This window comes from Leucopleurus acutus (genome assembly GCF_964270905.1).
Source record: "Leucopleurus acutus genome assembly, chromosome: 11".
Taxonomy (NCBI): domain Eukaryota; kingdom Metazoa; phylum Chordata; class Mammalia; order Artiodactyla; family Delphinidae; genus Leucopleurus; species Leucopleurus acutus.
In genome coordinates, this window is record NC_139152.1 from 91,678,652 (window position 1) to 91,700,248 (window position 21,597).

At 60.3% G+C, this 21,597-nt stretch overlaps 1 protein-coding gene across 1 annotated transcript in view; it reads left to right on the forward strand.

The window, feature by feature from the left end:
* TOM1 (target of myb1 membrane trafficking protein) overlaps nucleotides 1–21,597 on the forward strand; it is a 46,250-nt gene that overhangs the window by 23,739 nt on the left and 914 nt on the right. The window contains exons 3-14 of the mRNA XM_082849598.1: nucleotides 2,332–2,410; nucleotides 3,381–3,530; nucleotides 3,821–3,955; nucleotides 4,061–4,210; nucleotides 6,535–6,651; nucleotides 9,395–9,528; nucleotides 11,164–11,197; nucleotides 11,600–11,693; nucleotides 12,432–12,552; nucleotides 16,654–16,729; nucleotides 20,552–20,611; nucleotides 21,484–21,523. Of these exons, the coding sequence (XP_082705724.1) occupies nucleotides 2,332–2,410; nucleotides 3,381–3,530; nucleotides 3,821–3,955; nucleotides 4,061–4,210; nucleotides 6,535–6,651; nucleotides 9,395–9,528; nucleotides 11,164–11,197; nucleotides 11,600–11,693; nucleotides 12,432–12,552; nucleotides 16,654–16,729; nucleotides 20,552–20,611; nucleotides 21,484–21,523 (1,190 nt within the window). The remainder of the gene's footprint in view (nucleotides 1–2,331; nucleotides 2,411–3,380; nucleotides 3,531–3,820; nucleotides 3,956–4,060; nucleotides 4,211–6,534; nucleotides 6,652–9,394; nucleotides 9,529–11,163; nucleotides 11,198–11,599; nucleotides 11,694–12,431; nucleotides 12,553–16,653; nucleotides 16,730–20,551; nucleotides 20,612–21,483; nucleotides 21,524–21,597) is intronic.

A 21,597-nucleotide genomic window follows, 5' to 3' on the forward strand; every position in this document is an offset into this window, starting at 1 on the left:
TGAGGCCTCTGTTCCAGAAAAACAGGCTCAGCAGTTGGAGCAGGCCTCAGTTCTCTCCCATCTTTCACTGGGATGGTCCATTTGCCCTGCGAGGGTTCGTCTCACCACGTGGTGCTTTGTGTGTGGAGGGAGCAGACGGGGAGCACCCAGCTCAGAGCCTGAGGAGGCTGTGGGAGTCTGCAGCACACGGTCAAGGCCAATTAGGACTGCACGGGGGCTGCCAGAACCTTCCAGCTCCCCAGCCGTGTGCCATGGGCTTGCCGAGGCGCTGGGAGGGGACACGCTGCCCTGCATCTGGACTCATAAGTGTCGGGGGTGAGAGTGGTGGGCGGGCGGCAGGGCCACCAAGAGAGGAGACTGAGGCAGAAAACCTCTCAGAGCCTCTTGAATGCCGGGGCTGCAAGTCACTGCTGTGTCCTTGGAGAAGCAAGTCCCCATCTCCCTTGTAAACGTCGGCAGAACTGGGGTCAGACTTGTTCAGGTGCTATTGATTTGATCACCTCCTGGGTTCCAGGCTCTGCACGAGGCCCAGGCGACCCAGCAGTGAGCCAGGCAGATGTGACCCTTGACCTCACAGAGCTTGTCATCTAAGCTTTAGTCTCTTGTCCACTCCCGCCTTGGGTTGTGTGTGGCCTCCGTGCCACCCACTTTGTGCTGTGCTCCTGGCAGAGTACTAGACACACGGTAAGCCCACAGTAGTGGCACACAGGCCAGAACTTCTGGGTCACTCTGTAAGGAGTGGAAACAAGTCCCTTTAGAGAGCTGACGTGGCCACAGGGGAGTGGCCAAGCCAGGAACAGAAGCCACCTTCCCCTGAGATGGAGCCCGGAGGGCGAGGAGCTGCCCCAGGGCATTGGGTTGAAAAGCGCCCTCACACTTCAGGGGCAGGGTCCCACCCCGTCAGGGGCCGTGGCCCTTCACCCCTCGTGTCATCTCCGTCACAGCCACCCCCACGCAGGTCTCTTCCAGAAAGCCTTGCCTGCCGCCTTCACTCCTGTCGGGGGGCCCATGTCATGTCAGGGTTCCCGACTCTGTCGACTTGCCCATGATGGCTTTGGCACTGACAGTCTGACAGATGCCCAGCAGACAGCAGGACAGGCCCTCCCGGCCTAAGAAGTGTTGCTTGAGCTCCTGTAGCGTGCTGGGCTCTGGGGAGGCAAAGTGTCAGAGGAGGACGCCACCCCTGGCCTCTAGGGAGCATCCTCTCTAGCCGGGCAGTCCCAGGGTCAGTGCACCCAGGAGATGGAGGACTGGGAAAGTGCCACGGGCGAAGCGGATTTTAGCTGGGCTTCTACCTGGTAGATGTGGAAGTTGGGGGGGCCACGAAGACTCCTAGGCCAGGACAGTCCGGGCAACGTGGGTTTCCCCTGTACAGGGCTGAGCGGCAAGGGTGCAGGCGGCAGGCCTGGGGGCGTCAGTGGAGTTACCGATGAGGCGGGGAGAACAGGCTGCCGCCGGCTTCCCCGCCATGACCATGCGGCCTCCCCAGCCCCTCCCTCCACCTTCCCCCAAGCGGCCTCCTTTCATCTCCTCCCCGCCCGCCTGCCCGGGCCCTGGTCCAGGCTCCTGCCTCCACGAACCGCGTGCCCTGCTCCCCGCAACTGGCTGCATCCCATCCTTCACGCTCAGCTGTGGCGCCACCTCCTGGGAGAAGACTTCCCTGACCTCTGGCACCCACCCGCCCGCCCACACTCACACACTCACACATGCACACTCGCTCTTACCTCGGGACCTGCTTGCTTCCCTCCCTTGGGTGGGTCTCCCTGGAACATGTGATCCTTGAAGCAGGGCCGAGGGTCTTATTCACCAGTGCGTCCCAGCACCCAGCCTGGTGTGGGCACATCTGGTGCCTGATAAGGCCTGGGTGGAAACAGGGGTGAGTAGAGGAGCTGGCCAGGATGGGGCACAAGAACTCTGTGCCTGTAGCTTATTGGTGCTTAACCTTCACTACTGCATATAAAGCCCCAGGGGCACGGTGGGCATGCAGATCCCCTGAGAGCTTGCTTCAGGGAGTCTAGGGTCGGGTCTGGGGTTCCGCATGTTTAACAAGCACTCACACCTCCCCACTAAGGGATTCTAGTGCAGGGTGTCCAGAGACTGCACACTGAGAATCCCTGCCAAGCAGTCGTCATCTACTGAGGATTTTGGTGGGACAGGAAGATTCTGATGTGATTAGAACCTGGACACACAAAACAGGGCGGGACCAAGGGAGACGGGTAAATAAGAGCCGTTCCGTCTCCCAGTGCCTCCTGACCTTAGGCGCGCAGCCTCCTCTGTGGGGTAAGGAGGTTCCATGCCTCAGCCCGTCCTTCCTCTTGTCCTTCTTCCCAGCCCCAAAGATGCCTTCCGAGCAGTGAAGAAGAGAATCGTGGGGAATAAGAACTTCCACGAGGTGATGTTGGCTCTCACGGTGAGTGCCCCGTCCCTCCATCCACGGCGGGACCACAGTCCCCTGGGGGCCCAGCAGGACTCCCAGCCCCCCTGGGGCTACTCTTTCAAGGGCTGTGGTCAGCCTTCAAGGCACTGTCCTGTCTACACGGCTGGCCAACGAGGAGTGGCAAGAGAGGCTATTTGGAAAAGTTCTCTCTAACCTACCGGTGCAGGGAGCAGACACACTGAGGCCCACATCCCTCAAGGGCCCGTCATGGGACGCGTGGGCAGAGGACCTGCCGGTGACACAGAAGCTCAGTGCACCCAGGCCTCTGGGGGGCAGTACCCAAGTTGGGTTCCAGTTGGCACTTGGCCTAATTGGCCCTGAAAAATGAACATAAAGCAAAGGCCAGAGGCTGAGGACAGTCCTTGCTCACCGCAGGGCGGGACAGGCAGGAGTTGGCAGCCTGGCAGTCAGGGTGGGCTTGGCTGGGGAGTGGGGGCGCGAGCACTCTGTCTCCGCCTCCCCCGTGGCAGCACTTACATCTGGATCCATCTGCTCAACTGAAGATCAGAGGCAGCTCCTGCCCGGGAATAGAGAGGCAGGAGCGGGGACAGGAGCGGGGAGGGAAGGTGGGCGCCTTTGTCGCAGGCCGCGAAGTCGCCATTTGATTGAAAGTTCTCTGGTTTACACCTGGAGAGCCACCTCCCCTCTAGACTGTGTTCAGCTCAGAGACGGCCTCGGGACAGGGTTCTGTGGGCACCAGAGCCACTCAGCCAGGGGCCTCCAGCCAGCGCGCGGCCCTCTGCCCGCCCGAGTCCCCTCCCCACCCCAGCCAGCCAGCTGCCGAATCTGGTGTGATCCCGTCTCCTCCATGTCCTGGGTCTCACTTCAGGGAGCTGCATCCTCTGCTGGGCCTCCCCACTGGGACATGGGTGGGGTGTGAGGGTGGGGACCCGGGCGCTCCCGCTCCTCTGCTGGGTGCTCACGGGCACCGCACGGCCTCCAGGTCTTGGAAACCTGCGTCAAGAACTGCGGGCACCGCTTCCACGTGCTGGTGGCCAGCCAGGACTTCGTGGAGGGCGTGCTGGTGAAGACCATCCTGCCCAAGAACAACCCGCCCACCATCGTGCACGACAAGGTGCTCACCCTCATCCAGGTGAGCGCGGGCGGCCGCGGGCGGGACGGGAGGACGGTGCCCCCGCCACTGCTGCTCTCGCGTCTGTTCTCTTGGGTCCGTCTTGCTCCTCTGCCGACGGGACCTCTAAGGGGGGCTCGGGGGGAGCCTTGCTGGCTGAGGGCCTTGCTGTGGAGCGGGCTGTCCAGGTGATGCCACCAAAGGACCAGCGAGTCCAGGAGGGAATTTCTGCTCCCTGGGGGCTGGCAAGCAGGCTCGCAGGGGAGCCGGTGAGCAGTGGTTACCGGCTGTGTCCCCTTGTCCCCTCTCAGTCCTGGGCTGACGCGTTCCGCAGCTCGCCCGACTTGACGGGTGTGGTCGCTGTCTACGAGGACCTGCGGAGGAAGGGCCTGGAGTTCCCCATGACCGACCTGGACATGCTGTCCCCCATCCACACGCCCCAGAGGGTGAGGAGCGGCGGGCAGGGGCAGCGGGAGTCACCCCCAGAGCAGGTGCTGCTTCCTGGTGGCCCCGACCTGCCAGCCTCACGGATTCAGCTTGTTGCCTTCTAGACCGTGTTCAACTCAGAGACACCGTCAGGACAGAATTCTTCTGTGGGCACTGATGCCAGTCATCAAGGGGACTCCGGGCAGCACACCACCCCGCTGCCCACCTTGGCCCTACTCCCCAGCGACACACCCATAACGCCAACCGCTGAGCAGGTAAACAAGCCTGGGCCGTAGCCACACAGGTCAGGACGTGGGCCTCCCCCTCCCCACAAGTCAGGGCAGGCCCCTGTCAGTGTGGAAATTACTCTGCCCAGTCCTCAGGGCAGCCCCACAGGGCATGTGTCATCCTTCCTGTTGGGAGGTGAGGCTCAGAGAGATCAGTTCACTTGCCCAGAGCCACACAGTTCAGCAGAGACAGAGCTGGGATTCAAGCGCAAATCTGACTCCAGGCAGGCTCTGTCCTGCACCTGGGCCCTTCTCCAAACTGTGCCTTCCGTGGAGCCCTGCGGGCAGCTCCAGGGAGAGGAAGCACCCAGCAAGCAGCCCTTCGGCCGCAGCGGCTCCACTTCCTTGCTGGGGTTTGCTCAGGGTCTCACGTAAGATTTCATTTGGACGGAGGTTCTTGCTAAAAACGTTTCTAAAACATCTGTATAGAAAAAAATTTAAACCCTTGCCTTGCACCATGATGCTTCCCACCAAGCCCCAAGAAGAAGGTTTGAGGCCTAGTGTAAGATCCTGGAGGCCGGGCCTGGGCCTCGTTTTCTGGGGCCCCGTGAGTAGCTTTGCAAGACTGCCTTCCTCAGACCAGGCCGCCTGTCCCTCAGCCCCTCCCTCCTGCCAGTGAGGCCAGCGCCCTGCACATTGGCCCCGAGCAGTTTGTGGCAGCCTTAGCCGCCGCCCTACGAGGGACATCCACAGCCATGACCGGCATTCCTGGGTGCGCGGTCATTTTAGTCGTGGATGGCGGGGTTGCTCGAGGCCTGCACACTGGGGGTGCCCACTTTTGAGGTGTTTTACAAACTTCTACGGTATCGTTTGGTCTTAACAAACAAATAAACTTACCAACAGCCTTTCATACCCAAACCTATTTAAAGAGAAACCTCTGTACTTATAGCAAGTTAAGAAATCAACCCCCAGAGTTACAAATAACATTACTAGAAACGTTTTCCTAACAGGCCCAATAATTAAAAGTGCATAAAAGTGGTAAAGTCACCCTGGGATCCAAAACTGATCTCACCTGGTTATAATTTGAACCAGTTTGCCTGAAGTCTGTGTGGATTCAGACTCTGATTATGTCCAGGGGAAGAAGGTTCTTGCTAAACAAGACCGAGTAGTCTGTCTAATTTCAGAGTCCCCTTCCGTCTCCTGGGACACGTTAAGGCTTTCAGGCAGCACTGATGTAACTCCCAGACTCCTTGTAATTAGGTCCCATCTGACCTGGACACGCTGGGTTTGGGATCAGTTGTTTTTCCCTTGCTTCTGCCAGGAGCGTTTGTTAAACAGGCCAAACGTACCAAACGTTTTACGGGTCTGGAAGCTGCTGGCAAACCGTAGTGGGCCTGTGTCTGCACTCCCACTTCTTCATCTGTAAGGGTTGGGCAGTGATACCTTCCTCATGAGACTATGGTCAAGGTTAAGTGGCAACATACATTAAGTGCTTGGGCCTTAGAGGTGATCAGAGCGGTGGCTGCCCTCACAGGCAGGCGCCGTGAATTTATTTGGTGACACTGATTCTGAAATCAGCTGGTTCAGCCAACTGAGGACGCACCAGCGTTCCCCAAAACGTAGGCTGCTCAATCCTAGACCCGTGAGGTAGCCCATGATCGAAGGGGTCATCAACCAGGTCAGGTTTGGGAACGTCCACACTGGCCCCTTCCTGGACATTCACAGTGTCCACGTCGTCCACGAGGACAGGAAACGCCGCAGAGCCCGCCGCGTGAGACGCCGCGGCAGGGGCCTTTCCACACCTCGCCTGAGTGCAGAGACTGTGCGACTCGATTTGCAGCTATTCCCCAAGCCAAGACTGGGACCCTCTGATCGTTGAAAACCTGCTCACGTCCCTTTAACGAGTGCTCAGTCTCAGCTTCATACTCAGGGTGGGGGGCGGCACTGGGCCTCATCCTTGGAAGAGTCTGGGGCACCAAAGCGGACCAGGAGCAAGACAGAACCGGGTCCTCCTAGGAGGGAGGCCTCCCTCCTCTCCCCTCAGGGGAACCCCCCCCTCCAGGGCCTTGTTAGGCGCCAAGCACCCAGGAGATGCCAGAGCCCTCCAGCCACACTCAGGGCCACCTCCGCCCTCAGCTTCTTTCCTCCTGGCCTCTCCCTGCACTGGGCGCCTTGTAACAGTTGCTAACATCTCTGTAAGGGGGTCAGCGGGGGTGAGGGCAAGCCTACCATGGGCCTCTTGGCGCAGGGCTGTGGCCCGGGAGCCTAGAGAGGGTGCCGGCAGGTCGGGCTGGTAGGGTCAGGCTGTGTCCCAGGAGCGGCAGAGGCTCCAGACCCCGGCCTCTCTCAGCGGGGCCAACCGTGTGTTCCAGATCGGGAAGCTGCGCAGTGAGCTGGAGATGGTGAGCGGGAACGTGAGGGTGATGTCGGAGATGCTGACGGAGCTTGTGCCCACCCAGGCAGAGCCGGCAGACCTGGAGCTGCTACAGGTGAGCAGCGGTCGCCCGGCTCGGCCGCCCGGCCCCGCCACCGCCGCGGTGCTTTCCATGGCGGACTCTGAGCCCCTGGGTCACAGTGGGAGATGATAAAGCCAGGGACTTTGGGCTCCATCAGATTGGAACTCGGGGCTCTACCACTTGGTGGTTTGAACAGAACAGCCCCTCTTGTCTCAGTTTCCTCATCGGTAAGTTTGCTTTTGTGGTACAAGTTTGACCTGAGTATTAAATAAGGCTCTGCACGTAAAACACCCTCCCTGTGCCTGGTTGCAAATAGCTCCCCATCAGTGGCCTTGAGGAAAAGCTGGAAGGTGAGGTGTCCACCTTTCAGAATATGAAACTTAGCAGGCAGGCCTGAGCCGGGATCTGCAGGCTGGGGCTCCCGTATGTCACGTGATATCCCCAGGGTGCCACCCCCAGCTGGGGCCCCACTTGAGTGAGGGGGTTGTGTGTGGGGAAAGGCACCCTCCCCACACGCCAAGAAAGCTAGGGACCCCCGAGGCCCAGGAGTCAACCTGAACCTGTGAGGGGACAGAGGGCTTGGCATGATCACCTCCTTTTGTGTCATTCCTGCTGGGCCTCACATTCCTGGAGGGCGAGGCTGGGTTGTGCTCATCTCTCCGTCCCTGGGCCCGACCAAGCTGACACAGTGTCCTTGCTCCGGGGTCCTTACCTTATGGTGGGAGCAGGGGGCAGGGTTGAGGGGAGTGAAGTCAGAGTCTCACAGTTGAGTGAACACACGAATATGAAGAATAAATGACAGGGCTTCCCTGGTGGCGCAGCGGATAGGAGTCTGCCTGCCAATGAAGGGGACATGGGTTCAATCCCTGGTCCAGGAAGATCCCACATGCCGCGGAGCGGCTAGGCCTGTGCGCCACACCTACTGAGCCTGTGCTCTAGAGCCCAAGTGCCACAACTACTGAAGCCCGTGTGCTTAGAGCTCGTGCTCTACAACAAGAGAAGGCCCCGCTCGCCACAACTAGAGAAAGCCCTCGTGCAGCAAAGAAGACCCAACACAGCCAAAAATAAAAATTTTTCTTTTTTTTTAAAAGAATAAATGACAGAAGCTTGAGTGAGTTGGGAAGCAGCAGGATTGCTGTAGCGCAGTTAATTTTGGGTGTCCCAAGCCAAGGCCTTGCGGGTGTGAGCGATTTTGGGGACTCAGAAGGCTGGCTGGCAGGCAGGGGTGACACAGGGACCGCTGATGCACACTGAGCATGTCCTGTGTGCCAGGCTCTGATGTGGACACGTGATGTACATTCACTCACTTAATCCTCCCCCTCCCCCCCATGAGGTAGGTACTCTTGTTATCCTCACATCTCAGGTCAGCAAACTGAGGCAAAGAGAGGTCATGGGATGCCCCCAGGGTCACAGGGCTGGTCAGCAGCAGAGCTGGGGTATGAACCCAGGACCCTGGCTCCACCAGCTGCTCTTCTGCTCTTGAGAGGGGCAGGAAAGGAAGTAGGGACAAAGCTGCGGTGTGCTTGGTCATGTGGGGAGGAGAGGGGAGGCCCGCAGGATGTTGGAAGTCCCCTGGGCCTGCCCTGCCCCAGCTCAGGCAAGAGAGGAAATCCCGGGAGAGGGTCTGGCCTGGGGGGAGGCGGGGGCAGCAGGGTCTGAAAAGAACCAAAATCAGTGGTCTTCATGATGCCAGGAGAAAAGTGCTGGCGCGTGGCCACCGTCAGCAGTGCCCGACCATCTGTTGGGACCTCAGGACCGTGACCCGGGCCCCTGTCCACCTGATGGCAGGCACCTGAGGACGGAAACACTCAGTCCTACAAATAAAAAGCCTGTAAATGCTTCGGCTTCTATTTTTTTTTCTTTTTCCCAAACAAGTTTAAATACATAACACTAACTGATTAAGAGTCACTTGGCGACGTGGTGACTAAATGCAATGTGGGAACAGAGGAAAAAGGACGTTAGTGGAAAAACTGGTAAAACCTGAATAAAGTCTGTAGTTAGTTAACAGCACTGAACCCACATCTATGTCATAGTTTTGACAAATGCCAGACTAAGGAGAGGCTGGGTGAAGAACCCTGTGTGTCTTATCTTGGCAACTTCTCTGTAAATTTAAAATTATTCCAAAATAAAAAGCATTAAAAAAGAAATTAGAGGGCTTCCCTGGTGGCGCAGTGGTTGAGAGTCCGCCTGCCGATGCAGGGGACACGGGTTCGTGCCCGGTCCGGGAAGATCCCACATGCCGCGGAGCAGCTGGGCCCGTGAGCCGTGGCCGCTGAGCCTGCGCGTCCGGAGCCTGTGCTCCGCAGTCGGGAGAGGCCACAGCAGTGAGAGGCCCGCGAACCGCAAAAAAAAAAAAAAAAGAGTAATGAGGCAGACATTCAGAGTTGGGATAATAGTTGGATCATCCAGTTTATTTTTTATGCTTTGGTCACAAAAAACCTCAGTGCACCCAGAGAAGTGGCAGGTGTTCCACCAGCCACCTCACAGTCTTGATTTTTCCGCGATGCGGAGGTGAGGGCAGGAGCTTCACCCTGAGGGCCGCACAGCCAGGTTAAACCCACAGCACGGCCCCCATGTTGGTCGTCTCCTGTGTGCTAAACACTTAGAAATGAGATGCCAGTGGTCGTCCGTAGAACCCCAAAAGCTGTTCTGTGCAACCTGAAGTCCAGTCTGGAAACCTCTCCGCCTCCAAGTTGCGCCCAGGGCCAGGTGTCCAGTAGAGACGGCCTCGCTCCGGGTCCAGCAGCCGTGGTTGTCTCACTTCCTCCCCTGGCAGGAGCTCAACCGGACATGCCGAGCCATGCAGCAGCGGGTCCTGGAGCTCATCCCCCGCGTCGCCAATGAGCAGCTGACGGAGGAGCTACTCATCGTCAACGACAACCTCAACAACGTCTTCCTGCGCCACGAACGGTAGCCCCGCTGTCTGCCCCGCCTCGGGCCAGCCGCCCCACCTTCTTCCTTCCCTTCTCCCCTGTTCACACCCTCTGACTTCTCATGTCCCTCTCAAACACCAGGCCAGCTGCCCAGCACACATGCCCTCAGCTGTCTTCGTCCAGCGTAGGCAGGAGCGCCCGCCCTTCACCCCACACGTCCTTTCCTGCCGCCTGCGTCCCTGCATCCAGGATCACAGCTTAAGCTTTCTAACTTAAGCAGAAAAAGAAGTCATTAGGAGAACAGCCTTTATTGAATGGATAGCTTTCAGAATCCAAAGAAGAATAAAAGTCAGGCCTCCCAGTGGGGCAGGAAGGACAGATGCCAGGGCAGTTCAGGGGCCTCCGGGGCAGAAACTCCTGGACCATGACCCCAGGGTGTCATCATGAATACATGGACTCCAAACGCTTGCCCACCTTGTACCATTCTGTCCAAGAGTCAGCTCCCCACGAGAAACTCTGATTGGCTCAGCGTCCTTGTGGGATGCAGGTGTGGGAGGGGACAGGCCCCCTTGACCACAGTCCCGCCGGGATCACAGGAAAGGGGGGGAGCAGCTCCCCAGAGGAGCACTTAGGTGCTGTTATAAAGACAGGGAGAGATGCTGGGCCTGCAGAAATGATGTCCCCCATGCTTCCTCTGAATCTGTAAAACGGAGCTCATGATTCCTTGTAGATAACTGAGGGCCCGTGCGGTTATGCCTATAAAGCACTCGGTGGTCAGGCTGTCTGGCACAGGGTACCAGTTATGCCAGCCGCCTCCAGCCACTGGTTCATTTCGTGGTTTTATCCATCAGCAAACACTTGCTGAGTGATTCTGAATCAGGTGAGGGGGCGGGGCCGTGGCAGGCCACGGCTGCCTGGCCTCTCCTGCTCGCTGACCTGGTGGGACTAAGAGCCCCTGCCATTTGCCGTGAGGTGGCCCAAGGGCCCGATCTAGGGGTGACTGGGACCCCTCTGACGCCTATTCATCAGACCTTACGTTTGTTGGGTGGTTCGCTTGATCCTCACACCTGGGAGGCAGGTTCCACTGTCACCTGCTTATTAATAGACAGGAGACTGAAGTTCAGAAGTGAGGTGATTTACCCAAGGTCACACAGTGAGGGACAGGGCCAGGTCAGGAACAGATCTCAGACCGAAGTCCTCAGTCTGCCCACCAGCCCCTTGACCTGTCTAGGGCGGTTTTAAATGGCTCCATAAAGCAGTGTGTCTTCCTTACACCGCTTTAGAGACACACACGCACACACGCACACACGCAAATGTATGTTACCGAACAAGTTCCAAAAACCAGTACTTACCTTTGCTGTGTGCACGCACCCCCGTTTCCTTTTCTGCTTTAGTCTATTCCTGTTGTTTATTTAATGCTAATGGTGACTAAGGTGACCAGATAATTGATAATCTAATTGGGACACTTGCAAGTGAAAAACAGGCCCTGCTAATACTTCCCTGGGGCAGCAGGCATAAACTGGATCTGTCCAGGGTAAACCAGGCCGTGTCATCACCCTGTTTGTGACCCACTCTGTTGGTTTTGAGACCTGCAGTGGGAAAAGCTCTGGCCTAGCTGTGCTAAGGGGCCACCCAGTCCTTCTCTTTGACTCAGGTCTTTTCTGTCTCGTAGGTTTGAACGCTTCCGAACAGGCCAGACCGCCAAGGTAAGAGGCTGCTTCTCCGTGATAATGGGAAGAAGGAGGGCTGGGCCCACTTCCCTCCCCAGGTGTCCTGGTTGGGATGTGCCTTCTTAGCCAGAATCTCCAGCGGGGCCCCTTCTCAGTTTTTGTGTCCTTGTGCCATTAGGGTGGATAAGGTTCTGCCGCCAGCTGATGCCCCAGGGTCTTCTGAGCCTCCCGGGCCTCCAGCTGAGCTAGACAGGCCCAGGGGAGGGAGCAAGACTCCCTGACTCCCAATCACTGCTGCAGGGACGGGGTGTGGGGGGGGGGGTATTACTGGTGACAGACCCTCAGGCAAAGAATGAAGGCGCCAGTGCTTCAGGACAGAAGGGAATGAGGCTGCAGGTCAGGTTGGGAGGATGACGGTGGCCTCTCCCCTGCCCCCAGGCCCCAAGCGAGGCCGAGGTGGCCGCTGACCTGATCGACATGGGCCCTGACCCTGCAGCCACCAGCAGCCTCTCATCCCAGCTGGCGGGAATGAGTAAGTGCAGCGTGCGGGTTTCTGGGCTGAGGGTACCTTACATACTGCGGACACCCCTGCAGCTCTGGGGGTGCCGTCCCATTACACAGTTGCAGCTGGAGTGCCAACAGCAGAATCTTGGCCCAGACCCCTCCTCGCCAGGGTCCAGTGCTGAATCTTTCTGCAAGGCTGAGCGGCCAGGACAAAACACAGGGGACCCTCCCTTGCAGTCTCACAACTCCTGAGCCCCCTCAGATCTCAGAAATCCCACTGTTGTGTGATTTCCCATCAACACCGTGAATTTCCCCCGGCCTGAATCATCTGGTGAACCTGGGCACGTCACTTGGACATCCTGGGCCCTTTTCCTCCTCTGTAACAGGGGCAGGAATGGGCCCTGCTCACAGGTCATCGTGAGGCCTGGATAAGCTTCTGCACAGAGTGGGCTTAGACCAGGGCCAGGCCCAGAGTGCACTCCTGGTAAGCGTTAGCCATTGCCACCGTCGTCACCGTGATGAGCGTTATTGGCTGCCTGCTTCACGCCAAGCCCTTGGAAGTAATTGAGAGAGAGGAAGTGACTTGCCCCTGGTCCCTCAGCCAGCAGGTGGCCTGCTCCGTCCATACGCACCCCGCCCCCACCACCACTCCAGGCCACGCTGCTTCTCCAGAACCGACCTGGGCCTGGCAGGGAGCAGCTCAGCCACGGCTCAGTGTCCAAGGACAGCCAGGCAGACCCTTCACGTGGCCTCTTTGTCCCCACAGACCTGGGCTCCAGCAGCGTGAGGGCTGGCCTGCAGTCTCTGGAGACCTCTGGCCGCCTGGAAGATGAGTTTGACATGTTTGCGCTGACACGGGGCAGCTCACTGGCTGACCAACGCAAAGAGTGAGTGGCCGGGCCCCGCCCTGGGCCCCTGCAGTTTGGGTCGCCCCCTATCAGGGGAGGGCCTCTCTCCAGGTCCCTGAGCCCAGTTTGTTGGTGGGCACACCAGCCCCTGCCTGCACCCCCTCAGGATAGCAGAGTTCTTTCCCCCGAGCCAATCCTGGGAGGCCCGGGGAACCCTGTGCCCTACAGGCAGCGATGGATGGGGGGAGGGATGCCTGTAGGTTGATGACCAGCTAGGTGCCAGGATCCTACATGATCCGCTCAGATGAGGAAACCGAGACACTGAGGGGCTGGGTCATTTGCCCCAGGTCAGGCAGCTAATGTTTGGAGGCGCTAGGTTGGGAACCCAGGGCCGTCTGTTTCCAAAACACAGTGCCTCCAGCCCAGCCCAGCTCTCCACTGCACTGTAGGCTGTGTACCAAGCCCTCGGGGGCTGGACCAGTAATTTCTGCTGTTCCGTAACCGGCCAGAGAAGTCCTGCTACCCCACCCGAGTCTGCCTGCTCTGCACCGGAGCTGGGCCTCTGTCCTCCTCTGGGACTGTCCATCTCCATCAGGGAGAGGCTTTCAGCAGCCAAGGCACGCGGCCGAGTGCCCAGCAGGGCCAGCTTCCCGGGACCGGCTCCGCACAGGCTGGAAGTAGTGTGCTTGAGGCTGTTGTCAGCCCTCTGCTTATAACCCCAGGGCAACCAGCATGTACAGCCAAGGAAAGCTCTGGATTCAGGGACCTTCCCAGCAGACTCCCCAGCTCCCTAGTGGTCATTCTGTTGTCTTGGGGGATACCAAGAGGGGGATCCCCTCTCCACCCTGGCCAATCAGGTGGAACCTGACAGGCTGCCCACTAGGCTAACCAGCCCTGCGCCGTGAACCGCACCTCTAGGCTGGGGCAGAGCCTGTACTCCCAAGCCCAGGTGCTCCAGGACCAGTGGCTCACGGTCACCTTGGAGTTAGGGGCACACTGAGGCTGCTGTGTTGCTGCAGGCTAATGAGTCTGGGGGGACTTGCAGCCTGGAGGGCAGCCTACCCGAGAGCCCCACCCCGGCTGAGGTTTGCTGCTGCACCGTCACTCCTCTGGGGAGCGGGGTCCTGAAGAACAGAGAAAAGCGCACCCGAGCTTGCCCCCTGGGGCCCGCAGTCTCACGGGGGGAGTGACCTGCATGCGGACCGCTGCTATGCAGGGCCGGGTGCCGTCCTGGAGGGGCGGACCCAGCACTGTGGACTCGGAGGAGGTGCGTGCAGCTCTGCAGAGGGCACTCAGGACTGGACCACGCAGTGGGGAGGTCAAGGAGGCCACTTCAGGCCATGGAACAGTACGTGCAAAGGGTCAGAGACGGGAGAATGTGAGACGCCGGGGCCAGGGAAGACGTACTGAGAGGGCAGCAAGTGCCGTCTCAGGTCGTGGGTCCTCCTGCAGGCCCTCCCTGGGGCGGGGTTTCCACCCCAGCAGAAAGCGCCCTGCGGGATGGGAGTGCCCGAGCCTCCTCTTTGCTTTGCCAGCCTCCCTGGCCGTCCCTCTCTGATGCATCAGCTGGGTCTTCTAGCCCTGGTCACCTGGCTGGCCTTTGGACTCCCCACCTTGCCCTGTACCCTGGGGCTTTTGAACCCTCCAAGACCTCTTCTGCCCACCGAGTCTCTGGCCTGTGCCGACCACAGCTGGCACAATCACGGCCTCACCAGCTGACCAGGCTCTTCCACTCAGGATGCCAAGTAGAGCCATTGGGGACATCTGGGTGAGCAGACTTAGGGTCGCCTTAGCCAGGTTTGGCCAGAAGCAAGGGTGCTCTCTCTTTTTTTTTTATAAATTTATTTATTTTTATTTTTGGCTGCATTGGGTCTTTGTTGCTTCACAGGGGCTTTCTCTAGTTGTGGTGAGCGGGGGCTACTCTTCATTGCGGTGCCCAGGCTTCTCATTGCGGTGGTTTCTCTTGTTGCGGAGCACGGGCTCTAGGCGCGTGGCCTTCAGTAGTTGTGGCTCTCAGGCTCAGTAGTTGTGGCTCGCGGGCTTAGTCACTCTGTGGCATGTGGGATCTTCCCAGACCAGGGCTCGAACCTGTGTCCCCTGATTGGCAGGCGGATTCTTTTTTTTTTTTTTTTTTGCGGTACACGGGCCTCTCACTGTTGTGGCCTCTCCCGTTGCGGAGCACAGGCTCTGGACACGCAGGCTCAGCGGCCATGGCTCGCGGGCCCAGCCGCTCCGCGGCATGTGGGATCTTCCCAGACCGGGGCACGAACCCATGTCCCCTGCATCAGCAGGCGGACTCTCAACCACTGCCACCAGGGAAGCCCGGCAGGTGGATGCTTAACTGCTGCGCCACCAGGGGAGCCCAAGGGTGCTCTCTTTCTCAACGTCTTCCACGCTCACTTGCTCCCCAGTGCCGCTGTGTCTTCTTCAGGCACTGACAAGTGTCACCCCAAGTGGCCCCGGGTCCAGCCCCTGCCCCTCAGCCTCACCGAGACCACCTGAGGGGTGGCCCTCCTCCCTCCTGCGCCAGGCACAGGGCCGGCAGTCCCGTGTGTGTCGTGTGGGCCCCACCACTGCAGGCACAGCCCCCAGGGATGACCAGGCTTTGGCCTTGGGGGCTGTATGAGAGCAGGAGAGAGACGGAAAAGCCGAGATGGTGGGGAGTAATTAGGAAGGAACACATGGTTCTTTTGAATGAAGGGCATCGTCGTTTTCTGTCCATTCCTGGGGCTGGACATGCCTCATCCCTGCCTTTCCCCACAGCGCACCCACTGTATCCTAGGTGCACGGCCACTTCCACCCCAGAGTCAGAGCCTCCCCGGGTCAGGATGCGCTGCTCAGGCTTCGGCATCTCCTCCTCCTCGCCAGCTCCTGTTGCCCCGATTAGCCAGGGGTGCTAAGCTGCCCTCCAGAAGGGCTGGGCGCCCCGCCCGCCGCCCGGCCTCCGGCTTGGCCGCAGCCCACGTGCATGGGCGCCAGTCGTTGGGGGGTGGGGGGCGGTGAGCTCGCTGATGAGCGCGTTCTCCGGCTGCCTCCAGGTCCTGTGGGAGTAGCGGACAGCTGCTCTTCAGAGAGGCTGCCTGAGAATTTGGGGCTTTTCCTCAAGAGGCCTGTTTAAGTGCCAGTCTACCCAGTCCCCAGGGGGGCAGGTTGGCGTTACGAGAGTCACACGTGCTATGGTCTCGGCTCCTGAAGCCTCGAGCTGGACCAGCCCTGGCTCCAGCAGAGGGTGAGATGCTCCCCAACCCGCCCCACCTGGAAGAAGAGCCCTCATCTCTATCCGTACCGGCTTTCCCGTTGAGCCTAGAATTCCGTGCCCTCGTCTGTGCCTCAATGACTGACCCGGTCTCACCTCCTCTCCGCCAGCAGCTCAGGGCAAGGATACCTGCTCTTTCCCAGTGCCGGAGCTGAGTCCCCAAAGCCTCCCCTGGACGTCCCCTCTGTAGCAGTCAGAGAGACACCCAGCCCCCTCGTTAGCACCCAGTCCCACTCCTGGTTTATTCTCTCGCTCCCCTGGAACCTCACCTCAGACACCACAGGCATCTTCTTCCCCGTCCTCCTCTGTCCGGAAGCTGTGGTATCAGCTCCAATTTCCTCCCAGTACCCGCCGGCCGGCCTCCCCCAGAGGACATTGAGAATCCTCACCCGTAGTCTGCACGTTTGTTTTCAGCTGCAGAATGGGATTCCCCCATTCAAATGCAGCCTTGCACAGAACCATGATTTCTGAAATTATGGAATGGGAGCAGCTCGGAAAAGGGTCTAGATGCAAATTCTCTATGGCTGTGGGGTCAGTGACGCTATTTCTCATCCAGATCTGGTCACAGGAGGTTGGTGGTCTTGGTCTTTGGCCCCCAACACCTTCCCTCCCCTCTCCAGCCTTGCTCTGCCTGTCACGCGGGTCACACGTCTGATCCCGGTTCCCAAAGGCAGGAAATGAGACCCTTCCTACCATCCTCAGGCAGGCCTGCAGAGCTGGCACACTTCCTGAGGTCTGAGCCGCCCCTGCCCAGGCACGTCCCAAGTCCACACGGGTTGTGAGTCCAGCTCATCCCCACTCAGCCGCCTCTGTCCTCACGTCAGCTGGCATGCCTGGTAAGGCAAGGGCGGCACGTAATGGCCACGGTGGCCTCTGTGTTTCAGGGTAAAATACGAAGCCCCTCAAGCAACAGATGGCCTGGCTGGAGCCCTGGATGCCCGGCAGCAGAGCACCGGAGCGGTAAGCAGAGGGGCCCTGCCGCCACCCTGGGGCCTGTCCGGAAGGAGGGCCGGGGGATGCTTGCCCAGCGATGCCCACGGTGGTTTATAATAGGCAGCCTGAGAGGGCAGACGGGAGCTGAGTCAGTATTCGGCCTCACTGCCCCTCCAGAGACCTGTTATCTGCAGGAGTGTGGACAGAGGCGGACGGGAGAACAGACCCTAAGACCACAGGGCGGCATCCAAGGGCGCCATTTTTGTTGCATTTAACTCCTGGACTGTGTGGAGTGACAGCCACGTGCCCACACCGAGCAGGCGCTGTGGGCGACCCCTCCCCCTCGCAAGGGTCCCAAGTACAGTTCTCGCACCTTTGAATTTGTTTCTGGGTGCCTGTAGGGAAGAGAGAATCTCTGTCCCAGTAAGTGGGCTGAGTAGCTCCCTGGGAGGTGGTTAGAAAGTGCAGGACCTGGGAGCTGGAGACGCAGGGGCAGTGAACAGCGTGGCAGAGGAGAGGGTTGGTGACAGCGTAGGGCTTCAGAGGCTGAGGTGGGACTGGGTGCTTGGAGCCCGACTGGGAGGACTGGGTTTATGCCACATGAGGTGGGAGCCCTGAGCAGTCTTGAGCAGAGGGGAACGTTCATCTGGCTTCCATTTTAGAAGGACCCAGCCTGGAAGCTGGGAGAGCGGTCAGGAGGCCGTGGAAGCTGCCCAGTCTTCTGGAGTGGGGCGCGGGGCAGGGGGTGCAGGAGGGATCCCCAGCGACTCCCCACAGGCGTCCCCAGCATCCTGGGAGTCATTCCCAAGTCAAGACAGGGCAAGACCTGGAACACTGTGGAGGTGGGACCAGCAAGGACTCAGATGCCTCCTGTGCGTTGTGGACCTGCTGCCACGCAGAGCGCGTTCCCGCCCCCGTCTCAGAGCCTCCCACCATTTTTCTTTGTAAGCAGTCATTTGTTGAGCCTGTGCCCTGTGCTAAGCACCCTGCGACCCCAGCTTACTGAGTGAGTCATCACACAAACCCTTAAGGTATCCCCTTTTACAGATGAGGGGTTAATTACAGAGGGTGGTTAAGTGAGACCACAGACGTCACATCCTTAGCACAGTGCCCGGCACGCAGTGAAGCTTTTAACCTTTACATCACTGCAGTGTGGTTTTTCCCAGTCACAGAGGAGAACACCACGGCTTAGAATTGAGGTCATTTGCCCATGATCTCACAGCTGTTGGTCTGTCCAGCTTGGAAGCCAGTGCTGGTAACAAGAACCCCAGACGGCCTGTGGAGCTCTAAGGAGCAGAGGTGCTCCCCTGCTGCTCAGCCTTCCTTTCCCAGGGGCCATCATTCTGGCTCCAGGACTCCATATGAATCAGGACACTCGGGAAGCCCTTCCCTCCCACGCCACCTGACCTCCCATGGGCGGAGGCTGACCGAATAGCCCGGCTGTGCTGACCGCTGCAGCCCAGGACGGGTGTCACTTGCCCAGGGGCACACAGCAACGGCAACGCAAGGGCATGAGGAGCAGTAGATGCAGGTCTCCTGACTGCTGCCCCACCTGGCAGGCGGCCACGGGGCAGAAACACGCACACACCACTGCCTGCAGAAAAGCAGGCGCTGGCTAAGTTCTGCTCGTTCATCTCTGACGACTTGGGAGATTTAAGTGACTTCCACCAAATCAGAGTGTGACTTCCTTAAAACCAGGTCATAAACATCTGCTCCGAGGTGCTTACGTCTGGCTGGGGGGTAAGGCTTTCTCCCTCTCGGTTGTCAGAACATGATCCCGGGCAGCAATGTACAGAATGGAATCAAGTGCCGACTCTGTGGGCAGCCAGTGGCTGCCCCCCGGGGTTAGTGAGTCCTGGGAGGTGGGGATGCTGGATGGCATGTGACAGGCCCCAGGCTGGGTCTGTCCAGGCGGAGAAGGCAGTCACAGGGTGATGGGCTGGGAGCCAGGACCCGAGGCTTCCTCCACTGTCGGTCTGCTCTGGGGCCCTAGGGATCTCCTCTTTGCCCATCAGTAAACATGAGGGGACCGGGTAGAGCAATGCTCCTAACCCTGGGTGCCCATCAGAATCCCCCGAGAACCAGTGCGGGGCTAATGGCTGCCTACTCCACCATCCAGGATTGCTCAGCTCCCCACCCCCAGGGACCCTTGGGGTGAAGAGTAGGGGAGCAGCTTTGCCCTGCCCGTCCAGGACTCCGGAGTCCCCCAGGGAGGCGCCCTCTGCTGCTTGCTGTCCCCTTTTACCGCCCACCAGCCCAGCACGAGCCTGGGTGCGTGCGCACGCACATGCGCGCACAGAGGCTCCTGAGACGGTAGCAGGCCCCTGCCGGAGGAGGCCCCCAGCGCACCGGTGGCCCTGGCCCTGGCCTTCCCGCCACCCTCAGCGTGACCCTCTCTCACCCACATGGGAGGCGGCAGTGAGAAGAGCCTCAGTGACTGGATGGTGAGACCAGGCACGGAGAGGAGGGGCCGGGCACACTCGCAGGGGGCCCCCCCAGGCGGTACTGTCCGTCAGAACCAGAGGAGAGCAGGGTGGGCAGCCAAGGGCCTGCCGGTGCCCACCCAGCATGGTCCGGCTCCCTCTGCTCTCGCTTCCACGGCCCCTCGGTGCTGCCTTGGAAGCAAGGCCCGGGCAGCCCCTGTGGCAGCCGGGAGGCGACCGGGGCTCTCCTGGGCTTGGGCCGAGTGCCTGCAGAGGGGGCTGAGGCGGGCAGCCCAGAGAAGTCACTGCTGCCGCTGCTGGGAAGTCAGCTCCTGCCTCTTCTCTGGGTGCTCCTGCTGCCCCCTGGGGCCCTCGGTGCTGAGGACGGGGCTTGGGGACTGACCTGGCTTTGGTTGGAGAAAGACCCGCTCTCCCTCTGTTTCCCAAAGTAGCTGAGTGGTAAGCGCGTCTCCCCGAGCACCTACGCTGTGCCGGGCGCTGTGCTGAGCTCTTTAGCTCCCTCGTCTCGTTTACTCCTCACAGCGATCTGGACCTGGACGGTAGGTACTGTCATCCTCTCTAACGATGAGCGAAGTGAGGGTCAGAGAAGCTGAGTCACCTGCGCCGAGTCGCAGGGGTCCGGCCAGCGTCTGGTCTCTCTGATCCCAGAGTCTGTGCCCCTGACCTCCAGCTGGATTCTCCCGCTGTAGACGCATTTCGCGTGGGAAGCCCCCAGGCCCCAGCCCTGCCCCAGTCCAGCCCTCAGCCCCCCGCCTCTGTGCAGGAGCCTGTGTGGTGGAGCCACAGTGCCGTGTCCCCGTGCATAGCCGCAGCCCCTTGGCGTGCACCGGCCTGGCCTCATCTGGTGGCCTCGGCCCCTCCCTCTGTCCCGGCCCACCTCTGCCCCCTTCCACCACGAACGCTGAGTCTGCGGAGGTGTAGGGGGACAGCCTGCAGTCGTGCCCCCTGCCTCAGCCTTGCTGGCTGGCCGCTCCCTGGGCTATGAATATTCTTGTGTCAGATGCCCCTGAGCACCTGTGCTTGGTCCCGGCCCTGGGCTTGCGCAGCAAGCCCGCACCCTTGGCCTGTAGGAGCCGGGGGTCCGTTCTCTCCTCGTGGCCCTGCTCCAGCTGTCAGGAGCCCTTCCCCATCCCCTGCTCAGCCTGCTGGCCCCGCCTCCCCCTTGCCCACAGCCTGGCACAACGGGCAGAACTTGGGGTCCCAGGCAGCTGGGCAGGAGCCATCCTGGAGGGACTGCCGGGGACGGGAGGTCCGACTGGCCCCCAGGGCAGGACTCCCAGGGCAGGTCCGACTGGCCCCATCGCATGAGGGAGGAGTCCCAGGGGTGGGCAACTGCCCCAGACCGCGGCCGGTGGGCCCCAGACCGGCGAGGCGCACTGCCCTCACCCGCTGCCCTTCCCTCCAGATCCCCGTCACCCAGGCCTGCCTCATGGAAGACATCGAGCAGTGGCTGTCCACGGACGTGGTAAGTCCGGCCCCCTCCTCGCCCACCTGACCCGGGGCTCCTGTTGTCTCATGAGGAGGTGACGGGGGGGCGGGGTCAGGATGAGCGACCGGTGAGGAGAGGGCGTTAGCGGGGCTGGTGTCCCCTCCCCTGCCGCTCCCCCGGCTCTTCCCTTTAGAGGAGGGCCCGGCCCCGCACCCCTCGCAGCCTCCGGGGTCTTCCCTCCCCTGAGCCTGCTGCCGATCGAGGTCCCACTGTGCACAGGACAGGTGGGCCGAGGGCAGCCGGGACCATGGGAGCACTGAGCTCGGCAGCCCCCTCGTGCAGGTCGGGAGGCTGATAGCTGCGAGGGGTGCCGCGCCCGCGGTGGGGGGCGGCAGTCTCCAGAGCCGCCCCCCAATTCTTGGCACCAAGGATCAAGGGCCTGGGCACTTCCAGGCCCAGAGGCCGCCTTCTGCAAGTGGCCAAGACCATGTTTCTGCCGGAGGTCAGGAGAAGGTCCATCCGTTTCATCTGGTGGGTGAAGGCTTATCCGCTCCCCAGCCCCCAGCGTGAGCATGTGTGGCCTCAGGCTTGGGTGTCAGCCTTTCCACCATGGGGCGAGTCTGCCCACCCCTCTAGACACTGGAAGGAAGGGACTAGCGATTGTCAGGGGCCCACCGGGCACCCTACCCTGCGCCTGGCCCTCTGCAAGTACTCCTCTGTTATAGCTTCCCGACAACCCTGTGAGTGCCACCAAGCAGAAAAGCGAGGCTCAGAGAAGTCCAGGGGCTCGGGCCAAGGCCTGGGGCTCAGGAAGGGGTGGGGCCGAGGTCTGGACCCCTCGGGGTCAGCAGCCTGCGCCCCAGCCCGCTCCGCAGTGCCGCAGCTAACCTCACCTTCTGCTTTCTCAGGGGAACCATGCGGAGGAGCCCAAGGGCGTCACCAGCGAAGGTAGTAGACCTTGGCCCTGCCCACCCCTGCCCCGCTCCAGCCTCCGAGCCCACCCGCAGCCTCCCTCTCGTTCC